This window comes from Schistocerca americana, chromosome 2, assembly GCF_021461395.2.
Source record: "Schistocerca americana isolate TAMUIC-IGC-003095 chromosome 2, iqSchAmer2.1, whole genome shotgun sequence".
Classification (NCBI taxonomy): Eukaryota; Metazoa; Arthropoda; class Insecta; order Orthoptera; family Acrididae; genus Schistocerca; species Schistocerca americana.
Window position 1 is genome coordinate 636,132,014 of NC_060120.1, and position 25,894 is coordinate 636,157,907.

Below are 25,894 nucleotides of genomic sequence, written 5' to 3' on the forward strand. Positions count from 1 at the left end.
GCAATGTTTTTAACTTGGAACATAAACATGGTACAGAGTTAACAAATGTAGAACTCTCATGTGGAAATTAAAATGTGTTTCTTTCAATGATTTATTCATTATTTTTCCTCTACATATCCATACAAATTTTTACACAAGTTTCATTGCCATAGGGTCACTCGTTTTTCACAGGCACCTTCTCAAATAGTGGAAGTTCAGTTATAACCACCGTATAATCTTTGACGTGTTCTACACCCATGATATTTCCTTCCTCACAGTAGTATAGACAGAACATGACAAATGAATGAATTTCTCTATTTCTTTCTTTATAATTTAATCTAAATGGACTGAAAAAAAAATCTACTCATCAAGCTGTCCAAGGCTTCCTTACACCCAGCATTACTTCACAACCTTTCCTCAGGTCCCTATGACATGACCCTAACGTATCCTCTGCCGAACTCCAGGCAATATGTTCCCTAAAAGCTGATGATTCCATTATTATCACCTAGCAGACATAGGGTCTACCACTGTGGCACTCGACCGAGCGAGGTGGTGCAGTGGGTAGACACTGGACTCGCATTCGGGAGGACGACGGTTCAATCACTTTCCCTAAATCGCTCCAGGTAAATGCCAGGATGGTTCCTTTCAAAGGGCACGGCCGACTTACTTCCCTGTCCTTCCGTAGTCCGATGAGACCGATGACCTCGCTATCTGGTCTCTTCCCCCCCCCCCCCCCCCCCAAAAAAAAAAAAAAAAAATGTGGCACTTGACCCACAGGAGTATGTTAGTGAAGGTCTATGCCAGATGTCTGCCACATCTACATACAGCATCTGCCATTAAGATCCCATCCCTGTGATTCAAACTGACTTCCATTTCCTCCTAAAAAACTCAGGCCCCTCACAATGACTTACACCTCAATCCATTGAACTTCTTACCCCACTCAAACTATGCACTCCCACCTTTTACCTTCTTCCTAATATCCACATGCTCAATCATCCTGGTCATCCTATAGCTGCTGGCTTCAACGCGCGCACCGAACATATATCTGCCTTAGTTGATCAACACCTGCAACCCATAGTACAAAGACTTCCTCCTATGTTAAAGATACCAACAATTTCCTAGATCGTCTGAAATGCATGTCCATCCCACTCTCTTGTTGCTTGTCACCATTGATGCCATCTCCCTCTGTACCAACATATCCCGCCCCACCCGTATATGGTATATGTTCTGTCTGCTGCTGAATATTTCCTCAGTCAACATCCACCTGAATCCAGTCCCATGGCATCCTTCTCGTTGACCTTAATCAACTTTACGCTTACTAACAATTAACAATTACTTCACTGTTGGGGGCAGACATACAAACAGAGCAAGGGTATGGCGATGGGAACCAGGATGGCTCCTTCCTATGTCAACATTTTCATGGGTCACTTGGAGGGTGTTTTCCTGGGATCCTTAAGTCTTCAGCCCCTGGTTTGGTTTAGATATGTTGATGACATCTTTGCCATATGGACCCATGTTGAGGCTGACCTGTTAAAATTCCTGGAATCTCTAAAGACCTTCTCCTAATCAAATTCCGCATGTTCCTATTCTGAATCCCATGCTACTTTAATTGATGATGATCTCTTCCTCACTGAAGGCCAGCTACATATTTCCGTCCACATCAAACCTACTAACCAACAACAGTACCTACATTTTGAAAGTTGCCATCCTTTCCATGTCAAATGTTCTCTCCCATACAGCCTTGGAATTCGTGGCAAATGTATTTGTTTGGATGCAGACTCTTTAAATACACCACCATTCTCAGCTCAGCCTTCACTGGACATAATTACCCCACCAGCCTAGTTCAAAAGCAGATTTTCTGGGACATCACATCCAATCCTGGCACTGCTGATCCCTCCAAAAAGCAGCTTTGGAGCACATCACTGGTCACTCAGTATTACCCTGGTCTGGAATGTATTAATCAGCTACTTCCGATAAGGCCATGACTTCCTAAAATCATGCCCTAAAATGAGAACCATTCTGTCTGTGATTTTGCGCACCACACCTGGAATAGTTTTTCTTCGCCCTCCCAATCTCTGCAATATCCTTGTCAGACCCTATGCTCCTTCTACACCCATTCCCTACCCTATGGCTCCTAACCTTGTGACTGCTCCCATTGCAAGAGTTGCCCTATGCACCTTCCTGGCACCACCTATTCCAGCCATGTAACTGGAAAAACATATACTATCAAGAGGAGAGCCACCTGTGAAATGACACGTCATATACCAACTGTTATGTAAACACTGTTCGGCCTTTTACATTGGCATGACTACCACCTAGTTATCAGTCGGGATGAATGGGCAGAGGCTTAGGGTGTATATAGGCAACACACAATATTCTGTTGCAGAACATGCTGTACAACATGACAGCCATGACCTCGGTGCCTATTTCACCACATGTGCCATCTGGTTTCTTCCTCCAAACATCAGTTTCTCAAAACCCTGCAGGTGGGAACTAGCAGTGCAACATGTCCTTGGTTCTTGCCACCAACTTGCCCTTAATTTACATTAATTCCTTCTATCTCAGTGTTTATTCACAGTTACCACTTCTTTCTTTACTCCATTTTAGTTTTCTACATCTTTCATTTTCTGACGTGTCTATTTTTCCTCGTCCTCCTCCTATCTCTGTTACATACAATGCACTTAGCTTTTCACTCATATTAACTGATGCATGATGTTTTAGAAGTAATCTCTATCTTGCATATTACCATGTCTTCCACCTTTTAGCTCTCAGTTTTCAAAACTTTTTTGGTGCAGTCCCCAACAATCAGTCTTTCCTTCTCATCCTATCCAGTAAGTCTCCCCTGACCTGCAGTTCTGGGTGACTTTTCTAAACTGTCTCCCTTACCCTAAACCTCTCCAGTCCTTTTCCTTTGCCACTCTTCCTTCCCTTTCAATTATTCTGCCAGAAGAAGGAGCCACTTGCTCCGAAAGCTTGTAAAAGTAAAATTCTTTTGTGTGTGTGTTTCCCTGCTGCCGCTTGCCGAGTAGATTTTTTATCTATTTACTTACATTATATTATCAATAATTGATTATTTTTGTTCTTATACATTTCTTTATAATTTGTGTTTTGGTTACAAATATGATGAACAATGTCATTAGTGCTTGCAACTCTTTCATTGGTCAATTATTGTTGACTCATCTTTGTATCAATTAATTACACTGACCAACAGTTGTTTTGGTGCTGGGATATTTTCACCTGATTTCGCATAGTTTGCTGCCCTGAATTCAAATATGGCATTAGTTTTTTCACTGGAGCTCAAATTTCTAAGATTAATATTTTAGTGAAGTACATTATTTTAAGTAAAATCCTTGGTTCAAGTAAAAAATTACATAGAACTGTTATTGTTATATGCAAAAATAATGGAAAAATCATAAATGAAACCATTTAGTCATTGAGCACAATGGGAGCTTTTCTTCCATAATATATTTTATTGTATTTTGGAAAAATCCCTTTTCAAAAACTCAGCAGTCATCTGCCATAATGTGCATATCCTATCTTCCTTGGTAGTGGTATTTCATAGTTTTAACATCTTGTTAAAACTTGACATTATAACAATGGATTTGCCAGTGCTTTTCTTGTGAGTGATCATAATTGAAGTGGCCAGTGTGCTTCTATTTTCGTCCATGATGCACTCATAGAGCTACTGATTGGTGCATTCCTCCAAAATGGCTCTGAGCACTATGGGACTCAACTTCCGAGGTCATCAGTCCCCTAGAACTTAGAACTACTTAAACCTAACTAACCTAAGGACACCACACACATCCATGCCCGAGGCAGGATTCGAACCTGCGACCGTAGTGTGATTGGTGCATTCCTCCACTACAGGTTGTAGGCTGTGTGACTATGAAGACTTCTCCTCATAATACTTGTGTTACAACCAAAGGATATGAAAATATGAACCATCTTGTTTACCAGTTCAACATGGCTTTCAGCTTTGTATTTGTTCAGAAAATTTCCAATAATTGAAACAAATGAAGTCCAGACTTTTCACTGTGTCATTCAATTTGTGAAGGCAGGATCCTTAATGAATTGTCATATTTGTGGACCATAAAATATTCTTGCTTTAACTATTTCTGCACTCTGCTGAGACATTTGTTTCCCTATACAAGTTTCATGAGAAAAGTAATGAGACTGACAACACTGTGAGTGATCTAGCACTGCTGTGTTGTTCTACTTGTGTAGACTGGTGTGTTCATCTCCAGATGCTTAGTCTGAGTTTCAGCTCTGTACAGCCATTACATGATATCTGAGAGTAATGTCAGTGAAGTTGTGTTTTTGCTGTGTGTTATGAAAATAGAAGAGTGGAATTTAGAGCAATGTTATGCAATCAAGTTTAACACAAAACTTGGGGAATCCAAGAAAGTGACCTTTGAAAAGTTGAAACAGGTGGATGAGGTACATCTCTTATATAGAGCACAAGTTTTTTTGCTGGCATAAATCATTTTTGGAAGACCAAAAAGACAAATATGAAACTTGCTGAGGGACAGCTTCAACTTCAAAAACCGATGAAAGCATCGAACATGTGCATGCTCTTGTGAGATCAGACCAGGGTTTAATAATATGAATGATGAGTGACCCGTTAAACTTAAACACTTTCATCATACATCAAATTTTGACCAAAGATTTGGACATGTGGAAGGGTTGTGCCAAAATGGTGCCAAAAAACCTCACACCTGAGTTGAAGGACAATCAAAGAAATGTGCATTGATGTTCTTGAGAGGACGGCCAATGACCATGAATGGTTCAGCCGTGTCATCACAGATGATGGATCCTGGATTTTTTAGTACAATGCTGAGACAAAGCAGCACTGTGAGGAATGGCACACTGAGACATCTCCTTGATCTAAAAAATTTTGAATGAGCAAATCAAAGGTAAGAAAATACTGATGTATCATGCATCAAGAATTTGTTCCTCCAGAACAAACTGTCAACCAAGTGTTTTACAAAGATGTCCTTGATAGGCTCAGGAAAGGGGTGAATCAAGTGAGACTGGACATTGCAGAAAAGTAGATACTCTTTCATGACAATGCCCTATGTCACATGGCCACCTCCATCACGGAATTTTTGATTTCAAAAGGTATTCCTGTTGTTCCACAGTCCCCTTATTCATCTGATCTGAGTCCTTGTGACTCTCTTGTTTTCCCAAAATTGAAAAATGTCTTAAAAAGATGTCATTTTGGGACTCTGAAAAACATTTAAAAGAATGTGACCAACATGTTAGAGGCCCTACCAGTTGAAGCCTTTCAGCACTGCTACCAAGACTGGGAACAACAACAACTCCACCAGTGTATAGCTGCCTAAGGGAACTACCTTGAAGGGAATTGTATTATTGTTTGAAAAAAATAAAAATTTAGTGGATTAAAAATCAGTCTCATCAATTTTCTTACATAACTCTTACATGCAGAGCTGCATATCTTGATATGCATTGGAAGAAAGATGATTTTCTCTCATTCAGCCAAAGAGTCATTGATATTATTTTCCTCATTATCAGTGTTTTCTCTCCTAGGCCACTCTTTATTTAATACAGTGGTGTGCTTTCTTTTTGCTATCCCAGAGGCACAAGAAGCAACAGTATTTGATGTAACCACATTGCTATGCAAGGAGAACGTTTATGATTTATAAGTAGACACAAATCACCCATTGATGTTCACAATATTTTATCTTCAAGAGCAAGACTATGGTTTTATACTCTCTCATTTTCATTGTGTGAGCAGTTGATGTTGAACCATATTTGTTCCCACTGTGTAGAAGGACTAATTTCAAACTTCACTTTGAGCTGTCAATAAATGGACACCAATCATCTAGAAAATACTCAGAAAGATCCCTTTTTTCCCTGAGTCCTCTATTTTGTGACAAAATGCATTATTGTCTTCTTGAGAGAAAATGGGTAACAGACGCTTTTCTGACAAACTGCCTATTGGCCCCTGTCTCGTGTTCTTCGCTGAAGAACCCGAGACAGGAGCCAATAGGCAGTTTGTCAACAAGTGCCCACGAAAGCCTTAACAATTTCGTAAGATACTTTTCTGTTGTACTTTGAACATTAATTATTTCCTTGTTCCAGTAAACTTTTGTTGCTCAACCTGGAAGCCAGTAATTCAGAAGGTTCCTTTGACATGTTGAGATCTCTGGTGAAATCATGCAACTCATTGTGGTTGAAATGTTGAGGGGTTAATGACAACCTCTGATAATCACTATCATCTCGATTATTGTTAGAGAGGGACAACACTCGTCCTAGCAGAGCTCTGGTAACTGGTGAAACTTTGGTATCAACACTTTCTATGAGTGAGAAACTGGGCATTATGCAGAGATTAAATCAGAATAAGTTAACATGTTATGGTTGTTTTGACTGACTCCAGTAATATTTACCATGCATAAATTATACTCATCAAAGTTGTTTTTAGGTTCTCTCCAAACTGTCAGTACATCTAATTGTGTACTTTTTCTTTTCCCAGTAGACCACTCTAATAAATATGCTGTACAAGTTTTTCAGACCTGATGCAGTGCCTGGGTTTTATCCTGATCACCAATACTAACAGCAAGGTATCCATGATGAATTCTCTTTAAAAGTCAATAGTGTTTCTGTTATCATTCAACACGTATTCTCCACATATGTAGCAAAACACATCAGGATGATTTACACAACTACTTCTACTTGAACTCATTTTATTTCTGTTCAGTAACACAGATGCAACAATCTACAACACAGAATGTGTTTAGGTTATCTTTACAACAACTCTTTCATAAACACAAATATTGTGAGAGACCAACTTCTCTCTACCCTGTATGGCAGGACTCACAAATTAATTTAACTCTAGAATTGCAGCTCACTGAGGTTACAAGATGCCCACTCCATCTGGTGGATTTTCCTGGATCTAACTGGATGGCAGGCTAACAACAGGGCAAATATACAGGATTCAGTCTTTGTATATGTGATTTAGAACTCCACAAAGTGAGCTTAGAACTGCACATTCAATGTAGAACTGCTGTCTAAAAAAGTAGTGTAAATAGAGAAAAACAGAATTCATATTTAGATTCAGCCTGCCAAATAGAACTAAAATCTGTTCTGTTCTAAAAAAAAAAAAAAAAAAAAAAAAAAAAAAAAAAAAAAAAAAAAAATCCTTTTAGGCCAATGTCATTTTGCAGATTGGTCAACTAGTGGATAAGTTATAGACAGGAAATCCAATGATTACTGGTCAATCCTCCCTCAGAACTAGAATTTTTTGCCCCTTATCACTACTTTCATAACTGTCAATGATTTGGGTACTTGAAACACGCAAAGTTGTGACATCGTTGTGGACTCACATTAAACTGTGCATCCCCTTGTAACTGTCTGGGTTAGTTCAAAGGTGACAGGAGCATGCCAGTTGAATGATGCCTGTGGGGCACTGCAACATTCAAACCAATCTTAGGATCAAGGACAGCCCTACCGTTTTGCTATCTTTGTGTCAGTTAATTATTTTGTGTTGTTTCAAGTACATTTGTTAGTTATCTCAGTTTTGTTTTTTGGTGTATTTACATACTTGGTGAAAGAAACTCTGATATGTGGTCTTACAACTTAACAATTCTATTCACCCCTTACATTTTTTACAGGGAGATATTATATCTACATAATCTGCAAAATAACTGCTTACATATAATTGTATGTCTTTTTTATTTACAATTTGTACCTTTGAATGATTCTGTATTTTTACATATCTCAATTACCATTCAATTCTTGATGGAATAATAGCAGTCCTCTATGTGGTGAGGAGCAATCTATCCTTTTTATAATATTGTCGCCATTCAGTTCTTTCAGTTTTAAAAATTATCAGTGGTGTTACAGAAAAATCTAACACAATTACAGAAGTGTTATTGAGCTTTTATAGATTGCTTTTACATTTGAAATTTGAATGATAATTCTCAGTTGTAACAATACTGATAATTGACTCTTTGTTATTTTGCAGATATGATGATATTGGCTTACAAAAACTGATTATGTCTTTCAAAAAGTTTGCAGTGACAGCTATTTCTGCTGCATTACGTGGTCATAGGGCAACTGGAAGAAGTGATTTGGCACCAGCACTCAGAAATAAGAAAAAGAAATCTGAAAATTCTTACACGGTAATGCATAATACTTCAAATGACATTGAAGAATACTTGAGTTTTATATTGTACACATATATTTGGCTTTGTTCTTAATTTCATATTCAGCTATTTTAAGCTGAGTTTTCTGTTAAATGTATTATGACCTTAAGCATTGTAAATGCAACAGAGCGTTGAAAACTGAGATGCTATAAAAGACTATTATTTGTTGTGACTTCGTATCCTTTCCCGGTGTAATAAGTCTTGAAAGTCTCTTTGGGTTTGTGCTGGTTCCTAAAATCAACTCAATTCAATATTTTGGCAATCCAACTGTTCGTCATCTTCAGGAGAATGCTGCTCCTAACAATAAGTACCACTGCGAACTGATGCCAGGCTGCAAATCGATGCCATATATAGGCTGCTGTACTGTACATGGTGCATGCACCGCCAATCACAGTTGCTGCTCTCCAAGACGGAGCAGGTGGCGCCGCCCTTAGTAGAACACTGCCAGCAATGATATATTGCACTCAGAGACAATTTTTGAACACTCAGACTGCCCACAGTGATGCGGGATAGTATGGGATTCCATGTTTTGCTAAGAGGAAACCCGTTGTCCCTATTAATAAAATTATCCATCTACCTGTTTTCAGTTGCCTCTTTCTAGAGACTGTTCCAAAAACTGGAAGTTTCGCAGCTATCACAGATTCATCAAATTTCAAACCATGTCCCACGTTTAAGCAGTGTTTTGCTACTGCTGATTTTTCTGGTTGTTGTAGCCTCGTATGACGGCAATGTTCCACGCACCTGTCATAAACTGTGTGAATTGAACGGCCGATGTAAGCCTTCCCACATTTCATGGAATTTGTATATTTCAGGCTTCTGAAGCCCCAAATCATCATTCACTGAGCCGAGTAGTGCCCTGATCTTGGAAGGTGGATGGAACACACTCTTAATGTTAAAACTTCTTAAAATTCTTCCAGTCTTAAATGATACACCCTCGCATAAAGAATATTTCTTAGATGGGGATCACGGTTGGATGGTGGTATGAAGAACCAGGCTTCAGTGTTGGAATTAGAGTGGTTTTGTTTGGAGTTCCACAGAAGTTCCAGTTGTGCCTCTTCCAGTTTATATCACTATCCAACCATGATCCTCTCCCCCTCCTTCTAGCCACCCACTGGTCATCTTTCAGGAATTCCTTACCTCCAACTTAGCCTCACCATCCTTCCCCAGGTCCCTTGCTCAGAACATCAACCTTTCGGTAGAAGAAAGAATACCCATACACAACCTCAACATAAATCCTGATCTAATCATCGTACGTGCAGACAACAGTTCCACCACTTTTGTTGTGAACTGCAGAACTGGCAGAAGACCACCACCAGTTATCTGACTCCTCCACCTACAAACTCTGCCAGAGTGATCCCATCCCAGAAGTCCACCACAACATTCAATCCCTGCTTAAATCTTTAGGCCCTTCCCAGAACCTCTCCTCTGCATCTATTTCCCTTATCACCCCTGTGACACCCTGCACACCCATCTTCTACACTACTGGCCATTAAAATGGCTACACCAAGAAGAAATGCTGATGATAAACGGGTATTCATTGGACAAATATATTATACTAGAACTGACATGTGACTACCTTTTTCACGCAATTTGGGTGCATAGATCCTGAGAAATCAGTACCCAGAACAACCACCTCTGGCCGTAAAAACGGCCTTGATATGCCTGGGCATTGAGTCAAACAGAGCTTGGATGGCATGAACAGGTACAGCTGCCCATGCAGCTTCAACACGATACCACAGTTCATCAAGAGTAGTGACTGGTGTATTGTGACGAGCCAGTTGGTCGGCCACCATTGGCCAGACGTTTTCAGTTGGTGAGAGATCTGGAGAACGTGCTGACCAGGGCAGCAGTCGAACATTTTCTGTATCCAGAAAGGCCCATACAGGACCTGCAACATGTGGTCTAGCGTTATCCTGCTGAAATGTAGGGTTTCATAGGGATCGAATGAAGGGTAGAGCCACGGTTCGTAACACATCTGAAGTGTAACGTCCTCTGTTCAAAGTGCCATCAGTGCGAACAAGTGGTGACCGAGACGTGTAACCAATGGCACCCCATACCATCGCGCCGGGTGATATGCCAGTATGGCGATGACAAATACACGCTTCCAATGTGCGTTCACCGCGATGTCGCCAAACACAGATGCGACAATCATGAGGCTGTAAACAGAACCTGGATTCATCCGAAAAAATGACTTTTTGCCATTCGTGCACCCAGGTCTGTCATTGAGTACACCATTGCAGGTGCTCCTGTCTGTGCTGCAGCATCAAGGATAACTGCAGCCATGGTCTCTGAACTGATAGTCCATGCTGCTGCAACACAGATGGTTGTTGTCTTGCAAACGTCCCCATCTGTTGACTCAGGGATCGAGACGTGGCTGCACGATCCGTTGCAGCCATGTGGATAAGATGCCTGTCATCTCGACTGCTAGTGATACGAGGCCGTTGGGATCCAGCACGGCATTCTGTATTACCCTCCTGAACCCACCGATTCCATATACTGCTAGCAGTCATTGAATCTTGACCAACGCGAGCAGCAATGTCGCGATACGATAAACCGCAATCGCGATAGGCTACAATCTGGCCTTTATCGAAGTCGGAAACATGATGGTACTCATTTCTCCTCCTTCCACAAGGCATCACAACAATTTCACCAGGCAATCCTGGTCAACTGCTGTTTGTGTATGAGAAATCGGTTGGAAACTTTCCTCATGTCAGCACATTGTAGGTGTCACCACTGGCGCCAACCTTGTGTGAATGCTCTGAAAAGCTAATCATTTGCATATCACAGCATCTTCTTCCTGTCGGTTAAATTTTGCGTCTGTAGCACATCATCTTCATGGTGAAGCAATTTTGATGGCCATTAGTGTACATGCTCCCCAACATCCACAAACCCAAAAATCCTGGATGACCCATTGTGGCTGGTTATTGCATCCAACTGAAAGAATTCTTGATCAACACCTCCAACCAACTGCCTGTAATATAGCATCCGACATCAGACACCAACCACTTCATTCACTGACTCTCCATCATCCTCACCCCTTTATCTCCTCAATCCTTACTCGTCACTGATGATGCCACCTCCCTATACACCAACATCCCTCATGCCCATGGTCTTACCACTATTGAATACTACCTTTCCCAATGTCCTTCAGATTCCAAACCCACCACTTCATTCCTCATACAACTTACCAACTATATACTAACCCACTACTACTACTTCTCCTTTGAAGGGAAGGTAAAAAAAAAAGTTCATGGCACAGCCATGGGCACCTACATTGCACCCTTCTATGCCGACCTGTTTATGTGCCATCTAGAGGAGACCTTGATAGTCTCCCTGAATGCCAAACCCCAGTCTGATTCAGGTTCATTGATGATATCTTCATGATCTGGGCTCAGGACCACGACACCCTATCTTCATTCCTTCACAAACTCACCACCTTCTCTCCCATCTGCTTCACATGGTCCTCCTCAACCCAGAGTGCCACCTTCCTAGATGTTGACCTCCTCCACTGTGATAGCTCCAGCCACACATCTGTTCACATTAAACCCACTAACCACCAACAGTACCTGCATTTCGACAACTGTCATCCCTTTCACACCAAAAAGTCCCTCCCATACAGCCTGGCCACCCAGCGACGTATATCTGCAGGGACTAGAACTCTCTTGCTCAGTGTGCTGAGGGTCTCACCAATGTCTTCAGACAGGCACCACCCCAGACCTAGTCCACAAACAGATCTCCCATGCAATTTCCCCTCACACCCTCCAACCTCCCACCAGCCACAAGGAACAGCCACAAAGGAGTGTCCCCTTTGTCAGCCAGTACCACCCCAACAACTGCACCACATCCTTAACCACTGCTTTGATTACCTATCATCTTGACCTGAAATGAAGAACATCCTACCCAATATACTTCTCACCCCTCCTAAAGTGGTATTCCTGTGCCCCACAAACCTGCATAACATCCTAGTCCATCCCTATGCCACTCCCAATCCCAACCCCTTGCCACAAGGATCATATCCCTGTGGAAGACCTAGGTGAGACCTGCCCAACTCATCCACCCAGCACTTCCTACTCCAGTTCTATCAATAGTTTATCCTACCCCGTCAGGGGTCAGGCCAACTGTGGAAGTAGCCTTGTCATTTACCAGCTCTGCTGCAGTCATTGCACAGGATTTTATGTTGGTACGAGTACCAACCAGCTGTCCACCAGGATGAATGGCAACCACCAAACTGTGCCCAAGAGCAAAGTAAACCATCCTGTGACACAACATGTAGCTGAACATAAAATGCTTGATTTCAATGGCTACTTCACTACCTGCACCATCTGTATCCCCCCCTTCACCCCCAGCTTTTCTGAACTGCGGAGATCTGAGTTATCCTTACAACACGTTCTCCACTCCTGTAATTATCCGGGCTGCAACCTATAGTAACATACTGTCCCTACACCTTCCACCCAACAGTTTCCAGCCCCTCTGTCCTATCATCTCCTCCCCATTTAAGTATTCCACCCTGTTTGTTAGCTGCCCTCTGCAACATGCCCGCCCATCTTTCTCCACTCCTCTCCTTTTTTGCTAATTTTTTCTCCACTTCCCTGGCTCACTACCTGCTGCCGCTCCCTGTGTTGGGATTGTAGTCCTGCACACTCCGCCAGATAGTGTTCGTCTCTCTCCCCCCATCCTGCAGATTGCTCATTGCATCCCACATGATAGTTGCATTCTGGCCCAAGCTGTTGGAGTTGGTGGTAATGTGTGCATGAGATGTGCTTGCTCGTGTTTGAATGGTATGGGTTTCTCTTTTTCCAATGAAGGCCATGGCTGAAAACTTTCTGTATGTGTCTTTTAATTGTGCCTATCTTCAGCTTAACATCTATTCTTTATGGTAAGTAGCAATCTATCTTTTCCTACATTGTTGATATTCCTACCTGCAGTTTCCATTGTTTGACTCTTTTTAACCTATCCCTTTTTTACCTTTTACCATAAATATTGTACAACTGTATATATTTTTATGTACTACTCCTGTAAATGCTGAAGACTGTCACTAATTGCTTCAATAAACAATAATTGTTAATATTGTTCATAGTTGCAGCAATTTGTAGATGCCAAAGTTGTGAGAACTGTTGGAGGCAAAGGTGGAGATGGGGCAATATCCTTTCTTCGCCTTTGGAGTAATGCAGAAGCGGGTCCAGATGGAGGAGACGGGGGAAATGGCGGTCACGTTATTTTTCAGGTAAGGTGGTGGTAGTCAGACAGGCTTAAAACCTTTATACAGGAATGTATGTACAGATGTCTAGAAACTTAATCTGAGTCAGTTTCTCTCTCTCTATCTCTCTCTCTCTCTCTCTCTCTCTCTGTATAAATGTGTGGGGCTACATTCCATGTATTTTAAGGCATTTGGATCTATATTTTCACTAATACTGCAGTTAATAAGATAGATAAAGGGTTTAGTAATTTCATTGGCACATTTCTTTACCACCATACTTGAGAGACCATCCCATCCAATTGAGTATTTGGCTTAAGTTCTTATCTCTTGTTGATTCACCTCCACTAATTTTAGCCCTACACATATTATTTGGTGTCTCAGTCTGTAGACCTGTAATTGGGGGATTGATGAAAAGGAGAGAAAAAGTGCATATTGAATAAATTATATATTACAGTTAGATCTTTCTCTAAGTGGCCATCCCTAATATTGATTGGTTCACTTCACACCTTGCTGTTTGTTTTATGATGTTTATTGATTGGTCTCTAGCCTGTTCTACCCATGTTGGCTGAATACTCTATTGCATCATTCTTGATCTGTTTCTTCAAGTGGAGAAGGTCTGATTTAAAGGTTCTTCTTGCTTGATCATACTTTTCTTGAATAAATGTAGTTTCGTTTCTGTATATGTATGGTCAAGATCATATGTATTCTGCCTTAACCTAATTAGACTAGGTGTAAGTTTCAGTCTGGCATTATCGGGTGATCAAAAAGTCAGTATAAATTTGAAAACTTAATAAACCACGGAATAATGTAGATAGAGATGTAACAATTGACACAAATGCTTGGACTGACATGGTTTTCGATAAAAAAAAAAAAAAAAAAAAAAAAAAGAGTTCGCAAAATGTCCAACAGATGGCGCTGGACAGCAAAACGTCAGTGAATGCGCATGACAATCGTGTATAAAAGGAGCTGTAATGAGAGAGAGAGAATCAGATGCGCCAGCAGTCGCAGCATGGTGACGTTACCTGAAAAGGTGCTTTTAGTGAAGCTGTATTATCAGAATGGGGAATGTGCTAGTTCATCATTACGATCCTATCGCCGTAGGAAGGGGATTCGAATGGGCAAAGGTCTGTTGACAAATGCAGCTGTAGCGAGAATGATTTCGAAGTTTGAAGCCACAGGTTGTTTAGACGATAGACCCCGTAGTGGCCAACCGAGCACAAGGCGTAATGCTGCTGAGACAGTTCAGGAAGAAATGGAGACTGTAGCGGGTTCGTCTATGCACGGGGAAGTCAGTGCTCGTGCAATCACACGTCGCACCGGCATTCCATCCACTATTGTTTGGTTGGCACTTAGGCGTACCCTCCGATGCTGTACGTACAAAATCTATCAGCATCATGAACTGTTACCTGGCAATTTAGTGAAACGCGGGGCATTTGCGGTGTGGGAATTTCAAAAGATGGCAGAAGATGACAATTGATCGAGTAATGTGTTGTGGACCGACAAAGCTCATTTCACGCTCCGAGGGTCTGTCAACGCCCACAACTGCAGAATTTGGGCTACCAAAAATCCTAGAACTGTCGTGGAAACTCCATTGCATGACAAGAAAGTCACGGTATGGGTTGGATTTACCACATCTACCATTATCATGCCTTTTTTCTTCGAGGAAATGCGTGTTTCTGGTTTTGTAACTGGTACCGTGATGGGTGAGAGATACGCCGATATGTTACAGAATCGCATCATCCCCAGCCAGGCTGATAAACACCTGCTGGAATGTACGATGTTTATGCAGGATGGCACTCCACCCCATATTGCTAGATGCATGAAGGATCTGTTGCGTGCGTCGTTTGGTGATGATCGTGTGCTCAGCCGCCACTTTCGTCATGCTTGGCCTCCCAGGTCCCCAGACCTCAGTCCATGTGATTATTGGCTTTGGGGTTACCTGAAGTCACAAGTGTATCGTGATCGACCGACATCTCTAGGGATGCTGAGACAACATCCGACGCCAATGCCCCACCATAACTCCGGACGTGCTTTACAGTACTGTCCACAACATTATTCCTCGACTACAGCTATTGTTGAGGAATGATGGTGGACATATTGAGCATTTCCTGTAAAGAACATCATCTTTGCTTTGTCGTACTTTGTTATGCTAATTATTGCTATTATGATCAGATGAAGTGCCATCTGTTGGACATTTTTTGAACTTTTGTATTTTTTTGGATCCAATAAAACCCCATGTCATTCCAAGCGTGTGTGTCAATTTTTACTTCTCTATCTACATTATTCTGTGATTTACTCAGTTTCCAAATTTATATTGACTTTTTGATCACTCGGTACTTCCAGTATGGTAGTTTTTTTAATAGCGGTACCCTGATTATGTTTTTGAAAAGGTGGCAGTAGTCAAATGCCTCAACACAATGTGTGTGTGTGTGTGTGTGTGTGTGTGTGTGTGTGTGTGTGTGTGTGTGTGTTGTGAGTGAGTGTGATTGAGGGGTGTGTGTGTGTGTGTGTGTGTGTGTGTGTGTGTGTGTGTGTGTGTGTCATAGATAGATAGATATATATATATATATAGAGAGAGAGAGAGAGAGAGAGAGAGCTTGTTACTTCACTCCTTTGTTGTCCATCAATGCATTATTTTTCTGCCTGTGCAAAGGTGCATTAGTGACAATTCAGTATAGTGTATTGCTCTTTTAGATGAATTCAGATCTGAACTTTCTCCTTGGCAGGCTTCAACAAGTGTAAACAACTTAGGCCATATCCAATCAGTTCTCAAAGCAGAGGATGGTGAGAAAGGATATAACAAAGATTGCAATGGAAAAAATGCTGACCATTTAGTAATTCAGGTATGTATGTATTGCAATTTTTATAAATAATAAATGTTAATCAATTTAGCCTTGAAAAAATTCATCCTCTAATGATGTTTGTTCTGTAGAACTTCATAGTTTTTGCAATCAAGAATATTTTTGTAAATTGTAATAACACACAAGTTATAAATTTTTTAAAGTTTTAGTGTAATAATGTTATGCAGGACCAAGACATTCATAATAACAAAAAGAAGCAGAAGAACAAGCTCTGTGCCCTTGTAAATTGAGGATTTGCTAAGTGGTGTACAACGTGTGGCAAAGGATATTTTGTAATACCCTTAATGTTTCATTCTTGAACAGAGCTATGAAAAAACAAATGTTTCTGGCATCCATTCATAGTGTAAACTTCCTGATCTAGTTCTTATGGTCATTACATTAAATATACAGACTTTATTGGATACAGATTCACACAATCTACCCAACAGCTTCTCATAACTAGAATGTTACTTTTCTTTCAGTGATTACTGTTTAATATCCATGAGCATCTCAGTAACTCTTCCATGCCAACTAACCCATCCATTATTACTGGTGAACTAGAAATGTGAAGTTCTTATTTACAATTTATACATCTTAATTAATACTCTATAAACAACAGCGAAGTGCATTGCAGAGGGTATGTCTTCTTGTACCAGTTATTAAGACTTTTTCTTGTTTCTCTCACAAATGGAGTGGTGGAAGAATGATTGCTGATACACCTCTATGCATTCTATAATTAGTCTGACATTCTGCTATTGTCTTCATGAACCCTAAGGAGAAATACGTAAGGGGGCTGTAGCAAATTCCTAGATTCAACTCTTAAAGCCAGTTCTAGAAACTTTCAAAGTAAACTTTCACAACATAGTTTGTCTCTGTCTTCACACATCTGCCAGTTTAGTTCTTTCAGCATCTTCGTGACACTCTCCTATGGGTCAAACAAACATATTCAGGCGGACAAACTTTCGAAATTACAGTAGTTACAATTTTCAACAACAGATGGCGCTGCGGTCTGGGAAACTCTATAGTACGATATTTTCCACATATCCACCATGCGTAGCAATAATATGGCGTAGTCTCTGAATGAAATTACCCGAAACCTTTGACAACGTGTCTGGCGGAATGGCTTCACATGCAGATGAGATGTACTGCTTCAGCTGTTCAATTGTTTCTGGATTCTGGTGGTACACCTGGTCTTTCAAGTGTCCCCACAGAAAGAAGTCACAGGGGTTCATGTCTGGCGAATAGGGAGGCAAATCCACGCCGCCTCCTGTATGTTTCGGATAGCCCAAAGCAATCACACGATCATCGAAATATTCATTCAGGAAATTAAAGACGTCGGCCGTGCGATGTGGCCGGGCACCATCTTGCATAAACCACGAGGTGTTTGCAGTGTCGTCTAAGGCAGTTTGTACCGCCACAAATTCACAAAGAAGTCCAGATAGCGTGATGCAGTGATCGTTTCGGATCTGAAAAATGGGCCAATGATTCCTTTGGAAGAAATGGCGGCCCAGACGAGTACTTTTTGAGGATGCAGGGACGATGGGACTGCAACATGGGGCTTTTTGGTTCCCCATATGCGCCAGTTCTGTTTATTGACGAAGCCGTCCAGGTAAAAATAAGCTTCGTCAGTAAACCAAATGCTGCCCACATGCATATCGCCGTCATCAATCCTGTGCACTATATCGTTAGCGAATGTCTCTCGTGCAGCAATGGTAGCGGCGCTGAGGGGTTGCCGCGTTTGAATTTTATATGGATAGAGGTGTAAACTCTGGCGCATGAGACGATACGTGGACATTGGCGTCATTTGGACCGCAGCTGCAACACGGCGAACGGAAACCCGAGGCCGCTGTTGGATCACCTGCTGCACTAGCTGCGCGTTGCCCTCTGTGGTTGCCGTACGCGGTCGCCCTACCTTTCCAGCACGTTCACTATGGGACTTAACATCTGTGGTCATCAGTCCCCTAGAACTTAGAACTACTTAAACCTTAATCGTAGAGAGAGATTTTCTCGACAGCGGCTGAGAAGTGCATCTTGGTGCTTTGCCACATTACACCTCTGGCCATGAGCTTTTATTATGTGCAGTTGAATCGAATCTGAATTTCACAATTGGCGGCCTCCCCTTGTAAGAGTCACACCAGTGTTTTGTATGCAGTCTCCTTTGTAGCCTGATTGCATTTCCCTAGCACTCTACCAATGAAGTGCAGTCTGTAGCCTGCTTTACCTACAAGTGAGATTATGTAATTGTTCCATTTTGTATCCCTACAAATTGTTATACCCAGTCATTTATATTAGTTGAGTTCCATCTGTAACTCATTGTGTATACACGAGACATTTTCCAGAAGGTTGACAAGAAATCATAGTCTTCCATTCAGTCCTCCAACAGCCGATGTTGTGTGTTCATCTAACATCAAATTTCTTTGTAAAACGACCCCAAACATTTAATTGGTGTAACTGAACATAAATGCTTGATGTAACTGAACCCATGTGCTTATTAGCATTGGTTTAATCAAATACTGTAGATTTTCCCCCTTTGCTGTAATTCACATTTGAGACAAACTGCCATTTACTGCACTAATACATGATTTTGTCCGAGTTATTCTGATTTACTTGTAAATCCTTAGTAATGATTGTTTTGCTGTAGACAAGAGTGTAATGTAGAGTTAAATCAAAAGAAATTTCTGAGACTTTAGAAGAAAGTATTTTTTTTTATTCATTCGAAGCTTTGGGGAATTATACCATAAACAAAATCAAGAATTCCCTTAGTGGGAACAACACTAAAAATCTGCAATTAATTACAACAGAGAGACTGAAATATACAATTGTTAAACACATTCACAAGAAAATTAGTAGGAGTAATGGCAATAATTACCAATCCACTTTACTCCTGACATCATTTTCTAAAATTTTTGAGCAAGAAATATATTCCAGGACAGATCTTATCACGCTAGTAATAATTACTTAGTAAAGCATTATTTAGATTTCAGTTGAATTGATCATCTGATAATGGTATTTGTACATTTACTCACAAAGCTTCACAAAGATTAACACAATAATCAGAAAATGATAATTAATTGAAACCCTCAGCTGCCGACAGGTGTTGTTGATATACCTTGATGGGGACAGCTGAAAATGTTTGCCCCGACCGGGACTCGAACCCGGGATCTCCTGCTTACATGGCAGTTTCAAGTAATTATCGTTTGTTCTAGAAAACTGCATGGTCATCAATGGTATCTGTTCTTTCGAGAACAGTTGCTATCTTCATATATAGTTAAAGGCTACCTGGCCATTAACCTTCATCTATGCGAATGCGCACAGATTGCTCAAACTCTTAGGGGAATTGTCACCTTAGTGGGCATGAGTAATGAGTGGATGGGCAAATATCTATTAGGTACATTACGTAGTTTCAGTTAATTATCATTTATTCTAGAGAAGATGCACCGTCATCAATGGTATCTGTTCTTTCAAGAGCAGTTACTATCTTCATATACAATAATCAGTATTTTTTATTATCTTTCCAAGAAATTTTACTGAATAAATTTTCATATTGTAACAGGTAACAAGATAAAACAGAATTGTGCTGTAGGCTTGACATCCACATCCGCACTGACAATCTTTCAGGATCCTGTGACTTGTGGTCCATTGGTAAACGAAAATTTGTGTTCTACAGAAAGTCAAGAAACTTCTTGATGCCTTATGTTATTGCAAGTGCCTCATTTGAGCTGCAGTTGACGTTTTTGATGGTAATGTGATTGGGTGTTCCTTACCATTGGTATCTTTATCAACAACAATACAATGCCCAAGCCTTGTTGAGATGCATCAGTTGTTATTGGTCAGGTACTTAATTGGCATGAAAGTAACTAGGCAGGGGAAAGAATGAAGGCATCATTTCAATTTAAGGAAGACCTGCTGGCAAGAATCAGAGCATTGAAAAATTTGACCCCTTTTTTTCCTAAGTCTATTGAGCAAGTAGTGAATTTGGACCACTTTAGTGATGTATTGAATTTACTATAATAAACTGAACTCCTTATTATTCAAGTGTGGAATATTCATGTAAAGATCAGTGATTTTTAGAAAATAAAAAAAAAGTCCTGACATACAAGGCTACTATAAATGATTCATTCATTTACAAAATTCTTTATTTTGCAAATTTTTCCATGTACAGGTATGACTGGTGCATGAAAAGAGCCATAAACTCACTGAGTTTGCATTTTGCCCACCAGTTGGCATATTGAGTCAGTTCCTTGACAAAATGGTAACAAAGTAAGATAAGGGTTGTTGTGTTTTGGAATATGTGAGATGTTTACCTGTAGCATGCATTCACAAGGAACTATGGGCAAGAACCACCATGTAATTGAGAGTTTGTGAACACTGGTTGTCTCTGTCAAACAGAAAAGAGTCATTCGACCAAGTGTAAGAGTTGCAGCCATAGAGAAGGTGAGGGAAAATTTTGTACGGAGTCTAGAAATATCAACAATCTACACAAACCAAACTCTTGGAATACCAGAGCAAACTATGCGGAAAATTTTGCAATGGCATATTTCAAACTGTACTGCCTGCACATCAAGCAAGAATTAACACTGGAGGATTATCTCTGCAACCTTCAATTTTTACATTACAATGTAGGAAACACTTGAGGATGATCATTTTGCCTTGAAGCTGATATTCAACAGTGAAGTAACCTTCCATTTATGTGGGAATGTTATTCACCACAATATGAGGCTGTGGGGTACTGGAAATCCTCGTGAAATTGTGGTGCATGAACAAGATTCACTGAAGGTTAATGTTTTCCATGGAATGTCACACACGAAGCTATAAGGGCAATTTTTCTTCTGTGAGAAGACTGTGACGGGCACCTCTTGCAGTTATGGTTGTTTTCACGACTGACTGCTGATTCCAAGGATTTCCTCTTCCAACAAGATTGGTCACCCCCTTCATTGGAGTATAAACAACAAACTTCTGCATCCCTGGATTGGGCGTAGTGGTTATAATCTTACCCTCCCACCCTTCACCAGTACATTTTTAGTCTCTTCAAAATAATTGCTTTGTTTCAAATGATTCAAGAGGAGTAAGATGTACAAATAACCTTTTTTTTTTTTGTTTATACTTATCTTCATTTTCTCATCGTTGGCTGCAGTTTGTCGCATCTAGAGGTAGATTCTTGAGGCTGAAATAAATTGAATAATTAGCATCAGATTGCATAATTAATAATAGGAATTTTAAGTATGCATGATATTTTGTAATTTCAAATATTTCTAATGGAAGAGTTATTTTAACTGTACATAAGGAGTGAGTATACATTGATTGTAACATGTTAATTTCTTATTATACATTTTAGCTTGAGGTATAACACATCGCACATAAAATCAAATGAAATTTATTTAGTTAAACAGCTGAGATAATGTTCACTTACACAAGATTCAAAAATATTCCTTGTATCAGCTATTTCTAGAGAAGGAAGGTAATGTTGAGGGAGGATGTCCCATTACAATATCCCCCTCTCACAAAATTTGGAAACAATGTGTTTACAATATTTTGTGACAGACCATAAGGTTTGCCAAACAGTGTACAAAATGATGCAAAAAGTTAGAATACAGATGTGTAGAAATATCTGATACATAACATATACAGAAAACATAACAAAAATATCTGCTAAACAAGTCATAATGTATACATATATCAGGATATCATATTCAGGTTTTCAGATCTGTTTAACATACTGTCACAAGACAAATAGTAAAAAATCAAAACTACAACATTGCAACACTAAACTATGATATAATTACAGAGACCAGGTAAATTACTAGAGTTACAAATTGTAAGTTTACATCCATAACATAAAAATCTTCAAAAGAGAAGAGAAAAATTTCAGAGCCTAAGTGTACAACGAGTGAGCCAAATCGAGAAACCCAATGACGGGTACAGACCAGAAGAATATACTCAACGGTGAGTCGACATATAGTGCAAAATCTCTCAGCCACATAAACCACAGTACTTAAGGATATGTTGATTCATGACAGAACAAAATAATGGAAAAATATTAGGGCCTATGTTTATGATGTGGGGACCGACCCATGAATCCAAACCATACCAGATACAACCAGCAAAAAATGTTTCGACGCAACAAAATGAATAAAGTTCACAATTATATCTATAAGTTCAATCAAATGCAAAGAGCAATTTAAGAAGCACCTAGCATCAATCAATGGTTCTACGCTCTCATTGACAGCGTGCACGCACACACACGCACACGCACAGAGTCGCGATGACCATGGCTCTCCAAAATGGAGTTAAGCATGAGTCTGTTCACAACTCAAGTTCTAATCAGATACAATATTGCAATACTCAGGGTAAATACAGGTAAACAGAGCCACAAATAGCTTTGAATGATGACGTAATCAAGTAGCTTGAGGACTAAAATCAGTGTATGAAAGCAGACACGTTTACGTCTTGTTACATATATTGTCTGAACTAGTAAATGTCTTCCACACTATTTGCTAACTGTCCATACAAACTAACCTAAATATGTAGAGATCTAGAAGATTTATTTACAATTTAAAAGAAATACATACTGATTTAAAGTTTTACACACACACACACACACACACACACACACACACACACACACACAGAGAGAGAGAGAGAGAGAGAGAGAGAGAGAGAGAGAGAGAGAGAGAGAGAGAGTGAGAGAGTGTCGCGATGGCCATGTCTGCTCACAACTCAAGTTCCAATCAGTTACAATATTGCAATACTCGCCATGTCTGCTCACAACTCAAGTTCCAATCAGATACAATATTGCAATACTCAGGGTAAATACAGGTAAACAGAGCCATGTAATAGAAAGTCAATCACCTTACTTGAAAAAACATACATGAATTGTGAAATACCACTGTCTTTAGCAGTCTTGGCTAAGATTACAAATCTCAGACACAACACTGATGTAGTTGATAGATGCTCGAGTACATTACCCAACACCTATGATCTCTTCTAAGTCAACTGGTCCAGCAGGTTACAGCCATACAGCAGTGAAGGGAGTGGATCCATCCACATCTTTCAGTTTCCTTCTAAGAGTTCTCATCACACACTTCAATGCATAGGTAACTTCCTGTCTAGCATTCACATCAAATACTGAAACATTGTTTTGTGTAATAAATATGCTGTTCAGTACCTTCTTCACATCACATAAGATACGCTGTCTCTGATCATTTTCCGAAATCAGTTATTTAGGATTTACATCAGGTGAAATTAGAAAGCACTCACGTATGAAACATTAATGAACAGAGTTAAATGCAATTTAAAAAAAAAAATGGAATAACAGGGTGATACACACAGATACACTAAGATACTATTCCTAATTTTTGCAGTAAAAATTATGAATATTGCCCCATTTCAAAATTGCAAAAGGTTCTACTCATTTAGTCTTGTGGCGTATATGTATCAAATTCTAAAGCACAAATCTATTACAGAACATAACTGTATAGTGTATCATAGATTTTAACTCACTCAATGGACAAGATTGAACCTTAGAAATCACATCATCTTACATACAAAAAAACACAATTATATAGTTTTATGAATCTACAAATAGATTTAAACTCAGTCAGTGGATAAAATAGAACTTTAAAAATTACATCATCTTACACACTAAATTCGTGATAAATAAAACTCAGTTCTATAGTTTTATAAATCTACATACATAGTGTATATTTTCTTCTAGATTAGGTATCATTATGCATCTATGTTCATATGTCTTGTCCTCTATGCTAAAAGTTAACAGTACTTGACATCTTACATATTTGCTTTGCTTACCAGTAGCTCTTCATATGTTTACACATAAAATGGGCATTTTCACAAAATTCTTACTATATTGGATCTCGTCTCTAAATTGTTCAGATGCACCACAAATCGGGCAACCTGTATCAGTCAAACAGTTCCCTTTCCACTGATCAGTCTTGATCTTAGTGTAAGGAGATCCAGTATCTGACTCACCATCTCTGTCCATCTCTGTTATTAGGCAGTTCATGTAAAAGATTACTTACTATTTCATCAGCCCATACTGTTTTTGCAGGGCTTTATCAACTTGACTGGTATTGCAGCATTATTTAGGTTACTCATGTTGTCAGGTAAAGTTTGAACTCACTGAATGGATTCCATAGAACAACTAACATCACTTATTACAGAAGGAACACAAAACATATTACTGTCAAAAGTACAATTCCTGCTTAGATCTTCTTTCACTTCATTCCACCAATTTGTATAAAAACTTTGGCTAACCACAGCTAACTTATTCCAAAACGCATTTATCTATGTTATCATCAATCTGGTCCCAAACAAATTTCATAAAGTTTTCAGTTTTATTCTCTGGGCTTACAGATACCTCGCCTTTAGTGTTTGGATCATTACTCTGCATGACGTTAATGAAAAACTGCTCTGACTGGACCGGTATTCCATGACTCTCACTTACATCATCACATAAATCAGTTACCTTACCTGTATTCGCAAATAACACTGAAACATCATGATTTTTAAACTCCACAAGTACCAGATACTCATCATCATCATCATAATATTCTTCCAAAATTACTTCAACAACAACATCAATAACAAGTCACACACCTTACTTACATTCATCTGCAATAAGCTACCAGTCTCAGACTTACCAATCTCAGTTATTTCATGGCTCTCATTCACATCTATATGAAAAATACCACCTAATTCAGATCCAATACAGTCATCCTCTGATTTACATACGTCATTAACACTGTTTTCTGATCAAGAGAAGAAATCATTAGTACATACTACATCAAAATGCTCATTACTCTCACATTCTGGTTTGTGATTAGCACCTACATAACTATAATTAAACATAGTATCCCAAAACTTTTGTCAAAACATAAATGAGAAATCAGATGTTCCTTCTGTTCAACTTCAGATACATGTGCCATGTTGTTAACACTGTTACTATTGTCCAATTGTAAGTGTAAATTGGGGGTCCTGTACTTGTTGTGTTTCCTCGTGCCAAAACTGAGGACCTTCACTGAGGCGGAATGCCGTTTCCTGAATAGTTACCACTATGATTGTTTCTCCTATTCAATTGCCCTTGGCTATCCCCATGATACGAATTTTGCTGATGTTCAAAATTTCTGTTTCTGTTACCATTTTGATTCTGATAGAAGTTACCATTATTTCTGTAGTTATTACTATTGTGATCTCTATCATTTCGATTATTATGGTAAATGCTTCTTTCTACTGCCCTATGCAGCCTGTCAACAGATCGTAAAAATTGTTTAAGACAATCGTCCATGTACTAAATCCCACTGCAGCCTTTCTGGTAATCTCCTTTTGAGTGCTTCAATGAATGTCATTTCGTCAAATGGTTTGTCAAGGTGCGTTAATTTCTTAAGTTGATTCTTATGAAACTCTTTCAGAGTACTGTCCCTATTCCTATAATTAGGACCATTCAGAAATTCACTTTTAATTTTCCCCAAGTGGTTCTAGGTGCTACAGTCTGGAACCGCGCGACCGCTACAGTCGCAGGTTCGAATCCTGCCTTGTGCATGGATGTGTGTTATGTCCTTAGGTTAGTTAGCTTTAAGTAGTTCTAAGTTCTAGGTGACTGATGACCTCAGAAGTTAAGTCCCATAGTGCACAAGAGCCATTTTTTTTTAATTCTCCCCTGTTCAGCTTCTGACCAAAATTTATTTAAAAAACTTTTT

At 39.6% G+C, this 25,894-nt stretch overlaps 1 protein-coding gene across 1 annotated transcript in view; it reads left to right on the top strand.

Annotated features, from left to right (window-relative positions):
- Window positions 1–25,894, top strand: part of LOC124596537 (semaphorin-2A) — a 170,254-nt gene that overhangs the window by 96,159 nt on the left and 48,201 nt on the right. The window contains exons 2-4 of the mRNA XM_047135714.1: window positions 7,964–8,120; window positions 13,222–13,368; window positions 16,068–16,184. Of these exons, the coding sequence (XP_046991670.1) occupies window positions 7,995–8,120; window positions 13,222–13,368; window positions 16,068–16,184 (390 nt within the window). The 5' untranslated portion in view covers window positions 7,964–7,994. The remainder of the gene's footprint in view (window positions 1–7,963; window positions 8,121–13,221; window positions 13,369–16,067; window positions 16,185–25,894) is intronic.